The 15,760-nt window shown below is 36.1% G+C and overlaps 1 protein-coding gene and 1 long non-coding RNA gene across 3 annotated transcripts; one reads left to right on the forward strand and one right to left on the reverse strand.

Annotated features, from left to right (window-relative positions):
- The first annotated feature begins 958 nt into the window (after positions 1-958).
- LOC115222813 (zinc finger protein OZF-like) lies at positions 959-4,100 on the forward strand. Of its 2 annotated transcripts, XM_036512079.1 has the most exons (3): positions 960-1,212; positions 1,745-2,055; positions 2,122-4,100. In XM_036512079.1, exon 3 carries the CDS (start codon positions 2,174-2,176, stop codon positions 3,695-3,697), a length of 1,524 nt encoding a protein of 507 aa, XP_036367972.1. In that variant the 5' UTR covers positions 960-1,212; positions 1,745-2,055; positions 2,122-2,173; the 3' UTR covers positions 3,698-4,100. The 2 variants fall into 2 exon arrangements, with proteins under 2 accessions (XP_036367973.1, XP_036367972.1); XM_036512080.1 differs by having other exon boundaries at positions 959-1,212; positions 1,745-4,100.
- A 2,835-nt stretch (positions 4,101-6,935) lies between these two features.
- LOC118767468 lies at positions 6,936-11,016 on the reverse strand. Its single transcript, XR_005003395.1, has 3 exons — positions 10,955-11,016; positions 10,766-10,905; positions 6,936-6,947 (listed from the first exon to the last, which is right to left on the reverse strand). It is a non-coding gene; the product is annotated as an uncharacterized LOC118767468 (long non-coding RNA).
- Between the last annotated feature and the right edge of the window lie 4,744 nt (positions 11,017-15,760).

Here is a 15,760-nt window from a genome sequence, read left to right on the forward strand (position 1 = left end):
AAACCCATTTTGTTAAATTTCTTCCAACCAGTCAAATTTTAACCAGATTATTTTCAACATATTTGGATCTTTTCCTTTTGAAAGCCAGATTTTATGTTTAAACTTATAAAATACATTTTTGTCAAAAAAAACTACTTGAAATTATTGTTTTCTTTTGACACATTCTACCAGTATACGAAGTTTCAAATTATTTAGTTAACTAGAAAAATCTTAAAAATCTGGCTTTCAAAAAGAAAAGATCCACATATTTACGTCTGATATACTTCTGCATGCCATTGACAATAATTGCATTCGTTATTTACGGAAATTGATAATAAAGAATTTACAAACGTTTAAAATGTAATTTTAGCCAATTGGCAGCCTCTATTGCATGGCATACCGGAAATCGTGATTCTTCGTCCCCATGGAAACAGAATACACGAAACTTTACATGATTCTCCCCCAGCCTGCGAAAAACATTGGTTTCTTTTTCTTGAAACTGCACGGTGGTTTTTAAAAACAACCCAAAAGAACGACCCTTGTTCCTAAGTACTGTTTATTTCCTCGTTTGAGGCAGGCCCAATGACTTTTATTAAATAACATTTAAATTAAAGTCAATTACCAATAGATCACGTCCGTGGAGACGGACTTCAATTTAAATATTATTAACACTCAACAAGTGGAAAGCAGCAAGGACTGAGTGATGAACTGGAGTGGAGGTACGGCTTAATGGAAAATATCCGTATAGTGGAAAAAAACCGAGAGGTAGAAATGCTTCATACGAGCTCAAACATACGCACACACATATTTAAAGAAAGAATGATAGATAGATAGATAGATAGATAGATAGATAGATAGATAGATAGGTAGGTAGGTAGGTAGATAGGTAGATAGATAGATAGATAGATAGATAGATAGATAGATAAACACACAAGCAACGGGTAAGTGCACGCACACGTGCATATGCCACATCAGAAAGGGATGATGCTAGCTTCCACTGACATTTCACACTGCACATGTGCAACCGGATATCAATTCCCGCCACCACCTTGAACTATTTTGATTATTATTGACAATGAAACCACTTTTCAAAACAATAATTTTATTTCAACAGAAATCATAATTTACTGTCGGAAAAGTACTCCTATTTATCCAGTACATTGTAGTATATATTATATGTGCGTGCAGAAATAACACATATGATCAGCATCACTGACTTGTGATCTACACTAGGTATTTTTCACAAATGTTTTTTTCTCATCATTCAATCATTTCTTTTTCCTTTCGTTCCTATAAATTTTGTTGAATATGACGAATTAGGGCGTAATTTTGAAGATTTGGGGCATCTATAAAAACATGATGGTTTCCTTAAAATAGTGAAATGCAATCGAAACATTGTTTACTGCGGACGTAACAAACATAGAAAGTCCATAATTTCTCGTGACTTTTTACACCTGACGAATAATGTTCTTTTTTCTTAGTCCTATGTTTAATTACTCCAAGTCGCCCAAATTGGGAGGAGATCCCTTTTCCTGTAATATTTGTACATCAACAATGGTAGTATTGGGGGTGTGATTGTAAAAATTTACTGTATTTTATTTGCCTGTAGTCTGTGATTTATATAATTTTAATAACATGTTTTAAAATTGAAATACCGACGTAAATGTTACAGTTTATCACTATAGAAATGTAGTAAATTTTCCACAGTTGAATCTACATTTAAGTATCCCACTCCATGTCTTATACTGTTTCTCTATTATTTCAGAAATATCTGATGACATTTGCATGAAAATAATTCTAACTTCAGATGTATCATGGATATTTATCATCTTTTAAAAAGTAAAGGAAGATGTTACACAGAATGGATATAATGCCGTTTCTATAAATTTGTGATGGAATTGGTGTGAAATATTTCTTATTGTGACCTGAGATCATTTGCAAAATTCTTCTGCTTCCTTGTTTGTTCAAGAGTTGATGGTTTTCTAGTTAACCATGGATAAATTTTCACAGGAGTTTGCAGTATCTTCAGACATAAACAAAGATCAAGTTTTATGGAAATTTAGCAGTAGATATAATTTTTGATTTGATGATTTTTCCAGTTTCAGCTCATGAGCTGTGGCAATGCTAGGGCACCGCCATAATTGCTAAGAAAATACAATAAAAAAAAAAACGAAGTTGTCAGTGAAGTATAATTATGGAAAAAGAATTCTGTGGGAAACCAATTGAAATTAAAACAGAGACTGGAAGCATTGATTTTGCTGATGAGATGCTGAAAGAGATAAAAGAAGGATCATATACCTGTGATATCTGTAAAAAGTTATTCACTCATAAAAGCCACCTAACTGATCACAAACGTATTCATACAGGAGAAAATCTATATCGTTGTGATATGTGTAGTAAACCATTCTCTACAAGTGGTGCCTTAAACACTCACAAACGCATTCATGCAGGAGATACACCATATCACTGTAATATCTGTGGTACATCATTCACTCAGAAATGTCACCTAACTGGACACAAACGAATCCATACAGGAGAGACATCATATCATTGTGACATTTGTGGTAAAACATTTTCTACAAATGATACTTTAAATACACACAAATGTATTTATACAGGAGAAAAACCATATGATTGTGATATCTGTGGTAAAGCATTCTCTACAAGCAGTACATTAAGTACTCACAAACGTATTCACACAGGAGAGAAACCGTATCACTGCGATATCTGTGGTAAATCATTCACTGAAAGTGGTACTTTAAATACTCACAAACGCATTCATACAGGAGAGAAACCATACCACTGTAGTATCTGTGGTAAATCATTCTCTCACAGACGTTCCCTAACATATCACAGAAATATCCATACAGGAGAAAGACCATATCACTGTGATATTTGTGGTAAATCTTTCCCAGACAGAAGTAAACTAAAGAGACACATATATGTTCATACAGGAGAAAAACCCTATAGCTGTAATATCTGTGGAAAATCGTTCAGTCAAAATGATGACTTAAATAAACACATACGGATTCATACAGGTGAAAAGCCATATCACTGTGATATCTGTGGTAAATCTTGCTCTCAAAGTAGTGACTTGATTAAACATAAGCGTGTTCATACAGGAGAGAAACCATATAACTGCGATATCTGTGGTAAATCTTTCTCTGAAAGTAGTGCCTTGCATATACACCGGCGTATTCATACAGGAGAGACACCATATCACTGTGATATCTGTGGTAAATCATTTTCTGATGGTAGCACCTTAATTCACCATAAACGGATTCATACAGGAGAAAAACCGTTTCACTGTGATATCTGTGGTAAATCTTTCTCTAAAAGTAGTGATTTAACTAAGCATAAGCGTGTTCATACAGGAGAAAAACCATATCACTGTGATATCTGTGGTAAATGTTGTTCTAGAAGTAGTGCCTTACTTATACATATGCGTATCCATACAGGAGAAAAGCCATATCAGTGTGATATCTGTGGCCAGTCATTCTCCAGGAATACAAGCTTAAATCTACACAAACGTACTCATACAAGTGAAAAACCATATCACTGTGTTCTTTGTGGAGAATCATTCTCTCAAAGAAGCAACTTGTCTAGACACAAGTATGTTCATAAAGCAGAGAAGTTGTTTCTCTGTGATATTTGTGGTGAATCATTCTCTAGAAATTTTCAGTTAACTAGACACAAACATCTTCATACACAGGAGTGACCATATCAGAGAGATATTTTTTGGCTACTCCTTCTCTGGACCACACCTCCAAGTTGTTAGTCTTGAAATTTTATTCATTAAGGGACATTATGCAAATATAATGATGGTTATTGTTTTACTGCCAAAAGAAAACAAATATTTCAGCAATATTACCAAACTGATTATTTGGACAGAGAGGCAATAAATGATTTTTGCAAGTAAGAGTGATAGTTGTAAAATGTAATGGCAATATTTCTGTGAAGAAGGAATTGTGGAACAGTGAAGAAAAAGGGAGGGCAGGTAGATATCTTTATATATAAAAGAGAAGTTGTGTGTCTGTCTCCTACGATTTAGATTCCTAACTACTCCCACATTTTGCGGTGCAGTTTAACCAAAACCGGGTATCTTATAGTCGTGATTCATATCGAGCCCTTCTGGGTATTAGTGCGCGTCTATGATGGGTCTTCGATTTAAAAAGAAATTTACCATCATTTTTTTTCCATTTTAATGCATTTTTTCGCCATTATATAAGGGAAGTAACTCTCTAAAAATGTCTACGATGAGTCAACGATTTAAAAAAAAATTTACTATAATTTTTTTTCCATTTTTAATGCATTTTTTTGCTATTTTTTGGCTATAACTCTCTAAAAATGCTTATATAGTTATTTCCCTTACAAACCCGAGCAACGCCGGGCGATACTGCTAGTATGTTTATATATATTCATCACCATCATCCGATGTTTTAAATCCAGGTTTTGTCCCCGTTAACAGGGGTGACCAGATCTACCTCAATGCCATAGCAACCGAGGTAGGCAGGTGCAGCCCACCCCCAACCTTTGTGCTGGCTGGTGCCCATTCTCCTTTGCTATCATGAGGCTTTTTTTGCAGCTGGATTTTCTACGGGGAGCAAGCCCTTGCTTACCCCCAACCTCAGTTTCTAGACATGAGTGGTCCCAGGGACCAAGGCCTCTACCACAATTTTTAAGAAATGTGGTGGGAAACTAGCTTAGGAAGGTAGGGATGCTACTCCCTGAGACCCCTTTCAGAGCCTCCCCCCCTACCATTTCAAACAATATATTAATGTTTGAAATTTGGACTCATGACCAGTAATTTTGAGGGAAGAGTTGCGTCAATTACTATTTCTTTACTACCCACAAGGGGCTAAACACAGAGGAGACAAACGGATTAAGTCGATTATATTGACCCCAGTGCGTAACTGGTACTTATTTAATCGACCCTGAAAGGATGAAAGGCAAAGTTGACCTCGGCAGAATTTGAACTCAGAACGTAACCGCAGACGAAATACTGCTAAGCATTTCGCCCGGCGTGCTAACGATTCTACCAGCTCGCCGCCTTACATCTATTACATTGACTCCAGTGCTCAACTGGTATTTATTTTATCAACTCTGAAATGATGGAGGGCGAAGTCAACCCCACCAGTATTGCAGTCCAGCAAGTAAAGTCAGAAGAAAAGTTACTAAGCATTTTATCTATCGCTGTCATGCTTCTGCTAGCTTGCCGCCTTTATCTTTATATATTATAATATCTGTATCTGATATCTCGTTTATCATCTGATTGTAAATACAAATAATAATGATAATAATAAAAATGAAAGTAAAATAAGTTTTTCACATGATGACAGCTGAAAAGCATGTTCTTCAGAATTTCTGTTTTTAAAGTGTGGTACATATGTATGTGTGTGTGTGTATTATACACACCAACAAATGTATGTGTCCATAATTAATTCTGTCATTAGATACTCTCCTTAATATCTTCTAACGATGATCAGCTCTCGCTTGGATTTACACACACTCTCTCCATACCTAAAGAAATACTCCAAAAAATTTAACTGAAATAAACAAAAAACACACACCGGCTCTTAAGTTACTTTCCTCTTCTCCCGCAACCCCCAACATTACACATATACTATCACTACACACATTCAAACCCCCACAAGAATACCAACTGCTAAACCATACATTTCCAGAAAACTTGTTGCTTTACAACACTCCAGAGACAGGTTGATGCCAAGGAGTGTAACTTTTAGCCTATCCTTCAGATCATTGTGTTGTCATTTTTCACAGCAGCCACAAACTGGTCCTCCAACAATAGAGGACAGCATATTTCCATAACTACCAACTCTGGAGAGCATAGGGTTACATAAGCAGACTGTTACCTAACATCCTGTTGATGCCCTAGTATGAAACCAATTTGTAAGAGGGTTTATAAAAGATATATATAATACTGTACACTTGCCCCTACATACACACACACACAATACCTATACAAATGCTCCAAAGATTTTAACCAAATAAACAAAAAACATGCTGATGCCTTTGGCTGCCCCCACCCCACCCCCAAAACACGCTACATATAGAACCACTGTACCCATTCCAATTCTACAAAAACAGCAACCCTAAAGCATAAACACTTTTCCAGAAAAACTCGTCACCTTGCAACACCCCCAGAAATGTTTCAGTGCCTGGACTTAATTCTTGCTCAGTTTGTTTCATCATCTTTTCACAGACGTGCCTTTTCACTTCCAATAATAGAGAGCAGTTGCCCTATTTCATTCTATAACTATCATCTCTGAAGTGCACAGGGTTACATAATCAGGCTGTTGCATAACACTGAACAACTTGTGCGAAACCAATTAGTAAGATTGGCCATAATGTATATATAATACTGTACACTTTGATATATATATATAAAGGCGCAGGAGTGGCTGTGTGGTAAGTAGCTTGCTTACCAACCACATGGTTCCAGGTTCAGTCCCACTGCGTGGCATCTTGGGCAAGTGTCTTCTGCTATGGCCTCGGGCCGACCAAAGCCTTGTGAGTGTATTTGGTAGACGGAAACTGAAAGAAGCCCATCGTTTGTGTGTCTGTGTTTGTCCCTCTAGCATTGTTTGACAACCGATGCTGGTGTGTTTATGTCCCCGTTACTTAGCGGTTCGGCAAAATACACCGAAAGAATAAGTACTGGGCTTGCAAAGAATAAGTCCCGGGGTCGAGTTGCTCGATTAAAAGGCGGTGCTCCAGCATGGCCGCAGTCAAATGACTGAAACAAGTAAAAGAGTAAATGGTTAAAACTATTGAGAAGATGGAGGAATAATAAAAGGAAGAAGTTAGTCATTTGCACTAGTAAGACATTAATTTAATTAATTAATGAAGAACAGTGGTAGTAATAGTACATTTACGATTGTTCCTGCTTACCAGCTGTGGTGGTAGATGCAGCTAATTACCAGGAGCACCTTTGGATTTAACCATCCCTTAGAGGTTTTAAACACCTCTAACTTATACCTACATATATATATATGGGTGTACCTATACGAATGTGCCATTCCACTCACTAATTATTGTTTCCGCATGTTTTGCAAGAGAATGGGTATATTTTAATGAAATTTTCTCCTAAACAATACAGGCGCAGGAGTGGCTTTGTGGTAAGTAGCTTGCTAACCAACCGCATGGTTCCGGGTTCAGTCCCACTGCGTGGCATCTTGGGCAAGTGTCTTCTGCTATAGCCCCAGGCCGACCAATGCCTTGTGAGTGGATTTGGTAGACGGAAATTGAAAGAAGCCTGTCGTATATATATATGTGTTTGTGTGTCTGTTTGTCCCCCTAGCATTGCTTGACAACCGATGCTGGTGTGTTTACGTCCCCGTCACTTAGCGGTTTGGCAAAAGAGACCGATAGAATAAGTACTGGGCTTACAAAGAATAAGTCTCGGGGTTGAGTTGTTTGACTAGAGGCGGTGCTCCAGCATGGCCGCAGTCAAACGACTGAAACAAGTAAAAGAGAGTAAAGAGGCATAAGCATGGCTGTGTGGTAAGGAGTTTGCTTCCCATCCACATGGTTTTTGGTTCAATCCCACTGTGTGTAATGATTCATATGAGAGGTAGAAAAATATTAGTTGAACTGGCCCTTTATTTCATTGTTACATTGTAAGATACAAATTCTTGAATTTGTTGTGATAGATTACTTGCTGTTTTGTTATGCATTCTGTAGGCAGTTAAATTCATCTTTTGTTGACTGCAGGGTGGATGAATAGGAAAGAGAAAAGGTAAAAGAATTTGCCTCTCCATGTTGACAAGTAGAGATGGTGAAAGTTGTGTAGTCACATGGTTACAGTCCATGAGTTAAGGAAGCAAAATAGAGATGTACCTTTTGGGGGCTGGTGCACAGCAAAAATTGGTAAAATCAATTTTGGGTTCTGTAATCATATTTTTTCTCAGTCTTTTAAGAACTGTGGTGGGAAACTAGCTTAGGAAGGTAGGGATGCTACTCCCTGAGACCCCTTTCAGAGCCCCCCACCTACCATTTCAAACAATATATTATTGTTTGAAATTTGGACACATGGCCAGCAATTTTGAGGGAAGAGTTAGGTCAATTACATTGACCCCAGTATTTTCCATCTCCTCTCCCTTGACCTAAGTTTGACTTGAAAAGTTTATTGGTTATACAAATGAATCTCATAACTTTCAGTGCAAAAGTTGAGAACAATAGACAGGAACTGGTAGAAAAAAAAATCAAGGCTGGATTTCAAATCTTGGAATCTACTTGTTATGCACATATATATATTTATTTCGTTGTTGCCCACAGGGGGCTAAACATAGAGGGGACAGACAAAGGGATTAAGTTGATTACATTGATCCCAGAAAACTGGGAAAGATATCTCGATGACTGCTTTATCATTTGGAATGAGACCATTGATAAACTTTCGGAATTTAAATAAATACTAAATAGTATAAATCCGAGCATTCAGTTTACAATGGAATATAGCAGAGAACAATTCCCTTTCTTAGGATATTCTGAGAAAAAAGTCAACAACCAAATTGTAACCAGCATTTATCATAAACCAATGGACTCAAAGCAATATCTTCAGTTGAGTTACTGCCACCTGAAACACCGCAAAAGAAATATTCCTTTTAATTTAGTAAAAAGGATTTGCACAAAACTGTCTGATGAAAATACTCAGGACCTCAGAACAACACTGACAACGCTATCTGCCCTCACTTATAGACGATGGAATTAAACGTGCCAAGAAAATAGACATTAAAATACCCTGAATTCATGAAGTCAACATCAGTGAGATTAGAAATCAGAATATAACTCAACACAACCAAATACTGCAAGGCTTTTAGTTTATTTTACATTTCATAGTATTGATTTTATTAGTCCAGGGATCTCACCTGCCCTAAAGGGAATAATTGTTTCAAATTCAGGCCAGCAAAATTTCAGCAAGGACCCAAGTGCTTAAATGGTACATTTAAAAAAAAAAAAAAAAAAAATTTTATTTATTGACCCTGAAATGATGAAAGGCAGTATTTGAACCCGCATTGTAAAGAACTGCAACAAATGCTTCTAAGCATTTTGTTTAACATATCAATGATTCTGCCAGTTCACTGACTTTGGAATATTAATCCTTTCTACAACAGACGCAAGACCTGAAATTTGTAATAACATTAATAATAATGGTTTTGTAGCGGTCTCTGATATCCTCACTGTTTGAGAGACACAGCAGGAATGAGATATTTCGCGCCACATGTCAACCAATCAGGTTAGTGGTTACAACAGGAACAACTCGGCCAAAGATGGCTGTAATCTCAAACGAGATCATTCCTGCCGTGTCTCAAACAGTGAGGATATCAGAGACCGCTACAGTTTCAAATTTTGGCACATGGTCAGCAGGCTTTAAGGAGGAACTCTGTCAATAAAACTGACCCCAATGTTCCACTAGTACTTATTTTATTGACCCCAAAAGGGATGTAAGGCAAAGTTGACCCTGGTGACATTCGAACTCAGAAAGTGAAGATGGATGCAATACCATGAAGCATTTCACCTCAGTAGTAGTAACAACAATAATAATCCTTTCTACTTGAGGAACAAGGCCTGAAATTTTGTAGGGGACTAGTTGATTACATCATCCCCAGTGTTTCACTGATACTTAATTCATAGACCCCGAAAGGATGAAAGGCAAAGTCAACATTGGTGGAATTTGAACTAAGAACATAAAGGAGGGCTGAAATACCGCTAAGCATTTTACCCAGCGTGTTAATGATTCTGCCAAATCATAGCCTTCAATAACAATAACAATCCTTTCTATTATAGGCACAAGACCTGAAATTTTTTTTTGGGGGGGGGGACAAGTCGATTACATCGACCCCAAAGTTCAACTGGTAGTTACTTTATTGACCCCCGAAAGGGAGGAAAGTCGATCCTGGCAACATTTGAACTCAAAACATAGACAGATGAAACACTTCTATGTATTTTGCCTGGTAGGCTAACAATTCTGCTAGCTCACCACCTTGAATAATAATAATAATAATAATAACAATAATAATAATGATGATTTCAAATTTTGGCAGAAGGCCAGCAATTTCAGAGAAGTGGGTAAGTCAATTAATTCCACCCCAGTGTTCAACTGGTACTTATTTTATTGATTCTGAAGGGAACAAAAGGCAAAGTTGACCCCGACTTTATTGACCCTGAAAGGGATGAAAGGCCAAGTCAGTCCTGGCAACATTTGAACTCAGAACGTAAAGACAGATGAAACACTTCTAAGCATTTTGCTGGGTAGGCTAACAATTCTGCCAGCTCAACACCTTGAATAATAATAATAATAATAATAATAATAATGATGATGATGATGATTTCAAATTTTGGCAGAAGGCCAGCAATTTCAGAGAAGTGGGTAAGTCAATTAATTCCACCCCGGTGTTCAACTGGTACTTATTTTATTGATTCTGAGGGGGATAAAAGGCAAAGTTGACCCCGACTTTATCGACCCTGAAAGGGATGAAAGGCCAAGTCAGTCCTGGCAACATTTGAACTCAGAACGTAGAGACAGATGAAACACTTCTAAGCATTTTGCCTGGAGTGCTAGCAATTCTCTCAGCTTGCCATCTTAGTTATAATAATGATTTATAACAAGAAGACCAGGGGAGAAACTATTGATGAAGTTTATTTTATCAGAATATATTTATTATTTTTTTTTTCCCAAACCCAGTATATTATCAACTTCATGTGTGTTGGGACTAAGTGCCAATATGTTTTATTAAAACATATTTGCAAAGTCGGGGGACAGCACAGCTCCCATGACTTCAGGAAACATTTTTTCACGCTGAGAGTTGCTGAAGCATGGAACAGGCTGCCGGCATCGGTTGTTGGTTGTCGGAGCGCTGCATCCTTCGGGACTTCCATGCTTTCTGGGATTCACCAACACTGCACCTGATTTTCTCAAAACTTCCATGCTTTCTGAGATTCGCTGACACTGCACCTGATTTTCTCCCCTCCATACATACACAAGCATGTGTCTGACTCATGCATTGTTTGCTTTCCAGACATTTGTACATTACTGCATATACTCTGACAAGTTGTGGTGCACCTGAGCACTGTATACAACAATTTCATTATTATTATAAAAACACATCTCGGGTCACCAAAGGATGGAAACTGCTTTTTAATATATGGTATATACATGTGTGTATCTCTTTGTGTTTGTCCTCTGCTGCTGCTCTTCATCCGGTGTTGGCTTGTTTACGCTCCCCCCTCCCCACAACTTAGCAGTTTGGCAAGAGAATCAATGGAGTAAATACCAGCCATAAAAGAAGAAAGAAAAAAAAAGAAATTACTGGGGGTCGATTTGGTTTGAGGAAACTCTTCAGGATAGTGCCCCAGCATGGCCGTGCTCCACTGACTGAAAGAAAAGATAAAGACATGCATTCATTCATTCACCATCGTATGTTGGCTCTTCAAGTTTATTTGGAGGCAAATTTCCCCCTTGGACTACACCTTTAACCCTTTAGCATTTAAACCGGCCATATCCGGCCAAAGGTATTCTGCCTGTTTTATGTTCAAACTGGCCAGATCTGGCCTCTCACACCAACCCTACAATATCATCTTAAAAGTTAACAGCTACCTCATCAAAATCTCATAGCTACAAGATAATGCATGATTAGTTCAAAACAATGTGGATGGAAAAGCATTAGTTTCGGCAGAATAATGTGAACACTAAAGGGTTAAAAAAAGAAAGACATTATATGATGATAAACTCGTAGACACCTCCAGCATCATACAGTTGCACGCACGCATGCACACACACACAAATCATTATCTCTTTTAATGACTTGTAGGCACACGGTATTTTGTTATGCAACCGAAGTATGCTACAAAATATATTAAACCTTCTTATAAGCCAATACCTATTTCTTTATTACCCACAAGGGGCTAAACACAGAGGAGACAAACAAGGACAGACATAGGTATTAAGTCGATTACATCGACCCCAGTTCGTAACTGGTATTTAATTTATCGACCCTGAAAGGATGAAAAGCAAAGTCGACCTCGGCGGAATTTGAACTCACAACGTAACGCAGACGAAATACCGCTAAGCATTTCGCCCGGCATGCTAACGTTTCTGCCAGCTCACCTTCTTACTGTGTTAGCAGTGCATTTAAATCACAGGTTATCTCTTTGTCTACAAACTCTCAAGTTCTGTACAATTTAAATTTTCTTTTCAGCTGAAAAATGTATCCACAAACACAACATAGGAGTGAGGAAAAGAAATACTGTTCTTATTATTAATGAAGCCCAAGCAATTTTATTTCTCAGGAACTGTTTCGAAATGTCTTTTTAAGAGAATATAAATTTGTGCAAAATGAATTCAGTTCATTTGCGGACACAAAGCGATTATTAGAAAATAGAACTACTTCACAGATAGGAATCAGCTCTAAGCCTCTTCTTTCTTTGTTTCTCACCAATTTCTTTTTTGTGTAGATTTATTTTATTTTAGTTTAGTTTTTTTTATTCATTTGTTGTTCAGATGTTGAAATGAAAACAGAAAAAATATAAATATTAACAGTTACGCACACAGATATATATATATATACATCTATATATAAACACATTTACTCTCACAAATGTGCATTCACATTTATGCAAACGTAAAGAAAAACTACTCAAACCGGAGTTAATAATAATAATAATAATAATAATAATAATAATAATAACAATAATAATTATTTCAAATTTTTGCTACAAAGGCAGCTTAGGGGAGGTGGGGATAAGTTGATTATAGTGGCCCCAGAGTTCAACTGGTATTTATTTAATCGACCCCAAAGGATGAAAGGTAAAGTCGACCTTGGCGGAATTTGAACTCAGAATGTAGCGACGGTCAGATTAACGCTAAGCATTTCCCTCAGCATGCTAACGATTCTGCCAGCTCGCCACCTTGGGAATAACAATAGTAATAACTTGAAATTTTGCAGGAGCAGTAAAGTCAATCACGTCAACCCCAGTATATGACTGGTACTTAATTTATCGATCCCACCGAAAGGATGAAAGGTAAAGTTGATCTCGGCGGAATTTGAACTCAGAACGTAGTGACAGGCAAAATACTGCAAAGCATTTTGTCCAGCATGCTAACAATTCTGTGAACTCACCACCTTTATAATAATAATAATAACCACAGTAGAACTATGGTTTTCACAGATGTTTTCTCTGAGTTTTGCCCTGAAAAGATAAATTATTTTGATTCTTTTTCTTCTGAGGATGTTATATATACACACACACACACATACACACAAACATCCTGCATATACACACACATACGCAAATACATGCATATACATACGCACTCATAATGCATACACACATATACATACACACACATTTATGCATACATGTAAAGCCTATAATAGCCAGTGGTTAGTATGGCAAACAAAAATTACTTGGAAGAACGGTATTAAACCATGATGGTCAGGAGAATGAATCAGTTAAAGATCAATCCATATATGAAATATATTTGTGTGTGTGTATGTGTACATGTATATATATATATATATAAGCATATATACACAAATATGTATATATATATATAAACATATATACACGTGTGTGTATATATATATATAAACATATATACACAAATGTATATATATATATATATAAACATATATACACATATATACACGAATGTGTATATATATATATATATATATATATATATATATATATAAACATATATACACGAATGTGTATATATATATATATATATATATAATATATATATATATATACACGAATGTGTATATATATATATATATATATATATATAAGCATATACATACGTATATATACAAAAGTCTCTATATACATGTATGTGTATGTGTGCACATATATATATATATATATATACACATACATATATACAAGTGTGTGAGCGCAAGTATGTAGTGTTGAAGTAAAATCCCAAACAGCAAAATGATCCAGATTTCTATGGAAGTTAGTTTAAATCAGCAAATAGTTCTGGAAACAAAAAGTTTTAAAAAATCACTTGGTTGTCTGTATGTATACACATACATGCATACATACATACATACATGTTTACTTTTGACTCTCCCTTCCCACCACCACTACCACCATAATAATAACAACAACAACAACAACAACAATAATAATAATTATGGTTTAATAAGATAGCTTTGAATACCTCAAACTCCATGCGACATTTAGAAAATATATAATAACTATGGCGAGAATCAACCTGCGTGTACTTGTAAAGCCCAAATAATTGTTACTCGGCTGCAGCCTCTCCTAAAATACAAAAACACACTGCAGTACTTTTTATTCAATGTACTGCATTATGGCCATGCTGGAGCATCACCTTCAAGGCATTCCCCCCCGTTTCTCCAGTCAATGGTATCGATCCAAGTACTTAGCCCAGTATTAATTTTTATCAACGTAAGTTAATTAATTGACTGGCTTGGTCATCCTTTGAGATAAAGGGACATATTTCAATACCACCAGGTATTTTTGATTAGCATTAATTTACATACATACACGTGTGTATATATACCTATATCTATATATACACACACACATACATGCATATATACATATATACACACATACATACGCAGCGAAACATATACATACATACACATATACACACGCATATATACACATATGTATGTATACACACATATACACACATGCAATGAGCTCCCACACAATTTTCTTCTTCCAAATTTCACTTACAAGGTACAGGCCATGCTGGAGGCTGTGGTAGAAGACACTTGCCCAAGGTGTTACTGCTGTGCAATGGCATCACATACAAAACCATATGGTTATGAAATAAACTCCTTAACCAGATGGTCGTGTCTGGACTCAGTAACAACTTCATGCACACATTTGTATTTCTTAAAATTTCATTTTGTTTTTTGTTTTTTTGCTGTTATTATTATCAGTATTAATATTTTTTATAAATTATACTTTGTTTAGATTTAATAAAAATAACAAAAAAAAAAAATTTGATGAGATTTTTTTTTCCTGAAATTATACAAAATCAAAGAAAGGAAAAATATTAAAAAAAAAAAAAAAAGGGTAAAAATAGGAAAGGGGGAGGGGTGGGTTTTGTGTAATAGCAAAAGGCAAGTTCCCAACAAGCGTACATGTAGATAGGAACAAATGCAGTCTTTTTTTTTTTTGTTAGCAAGGAAGATCAACCGCACAAATCAGTAGCTTTGAACATGAGGGGTTTTGGAATGACAGCAGGAAATTATAGTGGTGGTGGTGGTGGTGGTGGTGGTCACAGTGAAACTGGTCGTAGGGGTGGTGGTGGTGGTGGTGGTAGTGGTGGTAGTGATGATAGTGGTAGCACACACAAAAGGAAGCTCACATCAGTAATTAAAGCTCTGGGTAGATAAATTAATAAATTAAAAAAAAAAAATTTTTGTATTTTTAAATAGTGGAGAGGGATAACAGCATTGAAATATTGAAAAATCTAGGAGGTTACACGCTGTTTAAAATAATACTTTATTACATGAAAGGTATAAAACAGTAAATATTTAGAGGGGAAGGGTTGAAGGGACTTGCCTTTTTCAAGAGAACAGGCAATGTAATATTTAATTTAAAAAAAAAAAAATCCTAGTTTCAATTAGAAAGAAAACTAGTTCATAGTTTGCTAAGACTGTACACTGGCTTTGTTGAAATTATGATAAGGACTTAATACATCCAAACCTTCCACTTTCAAAAATAGACATTTTGAAACAAAAAGGACAAAAAAAAAAAAAAAAATTGTTAG

This window comes from Octopus sinensis, linkage group LG21, assembly GCF_006345805.1.
Source record: "Octopus sinensis linkage group LG21, ASM634580v1, whole genome shotgun sequence".
Lineage (NCBI taxonomy): Eukaryota > Metazoa > Mollusca > Cephalopoda > Octopoda > Octopodidae > Octopus > Octopus sinensis.

What these genes read in the sequence shown, in the direction of transcription:
- LOC115222813 (XM_036512080.1), top strand. Translation starts at nt 2,174, where the DNA reads ATGGAAAAAGAATTCTGTGGGAAACCAATTGAAATTAAAACAGAGACT.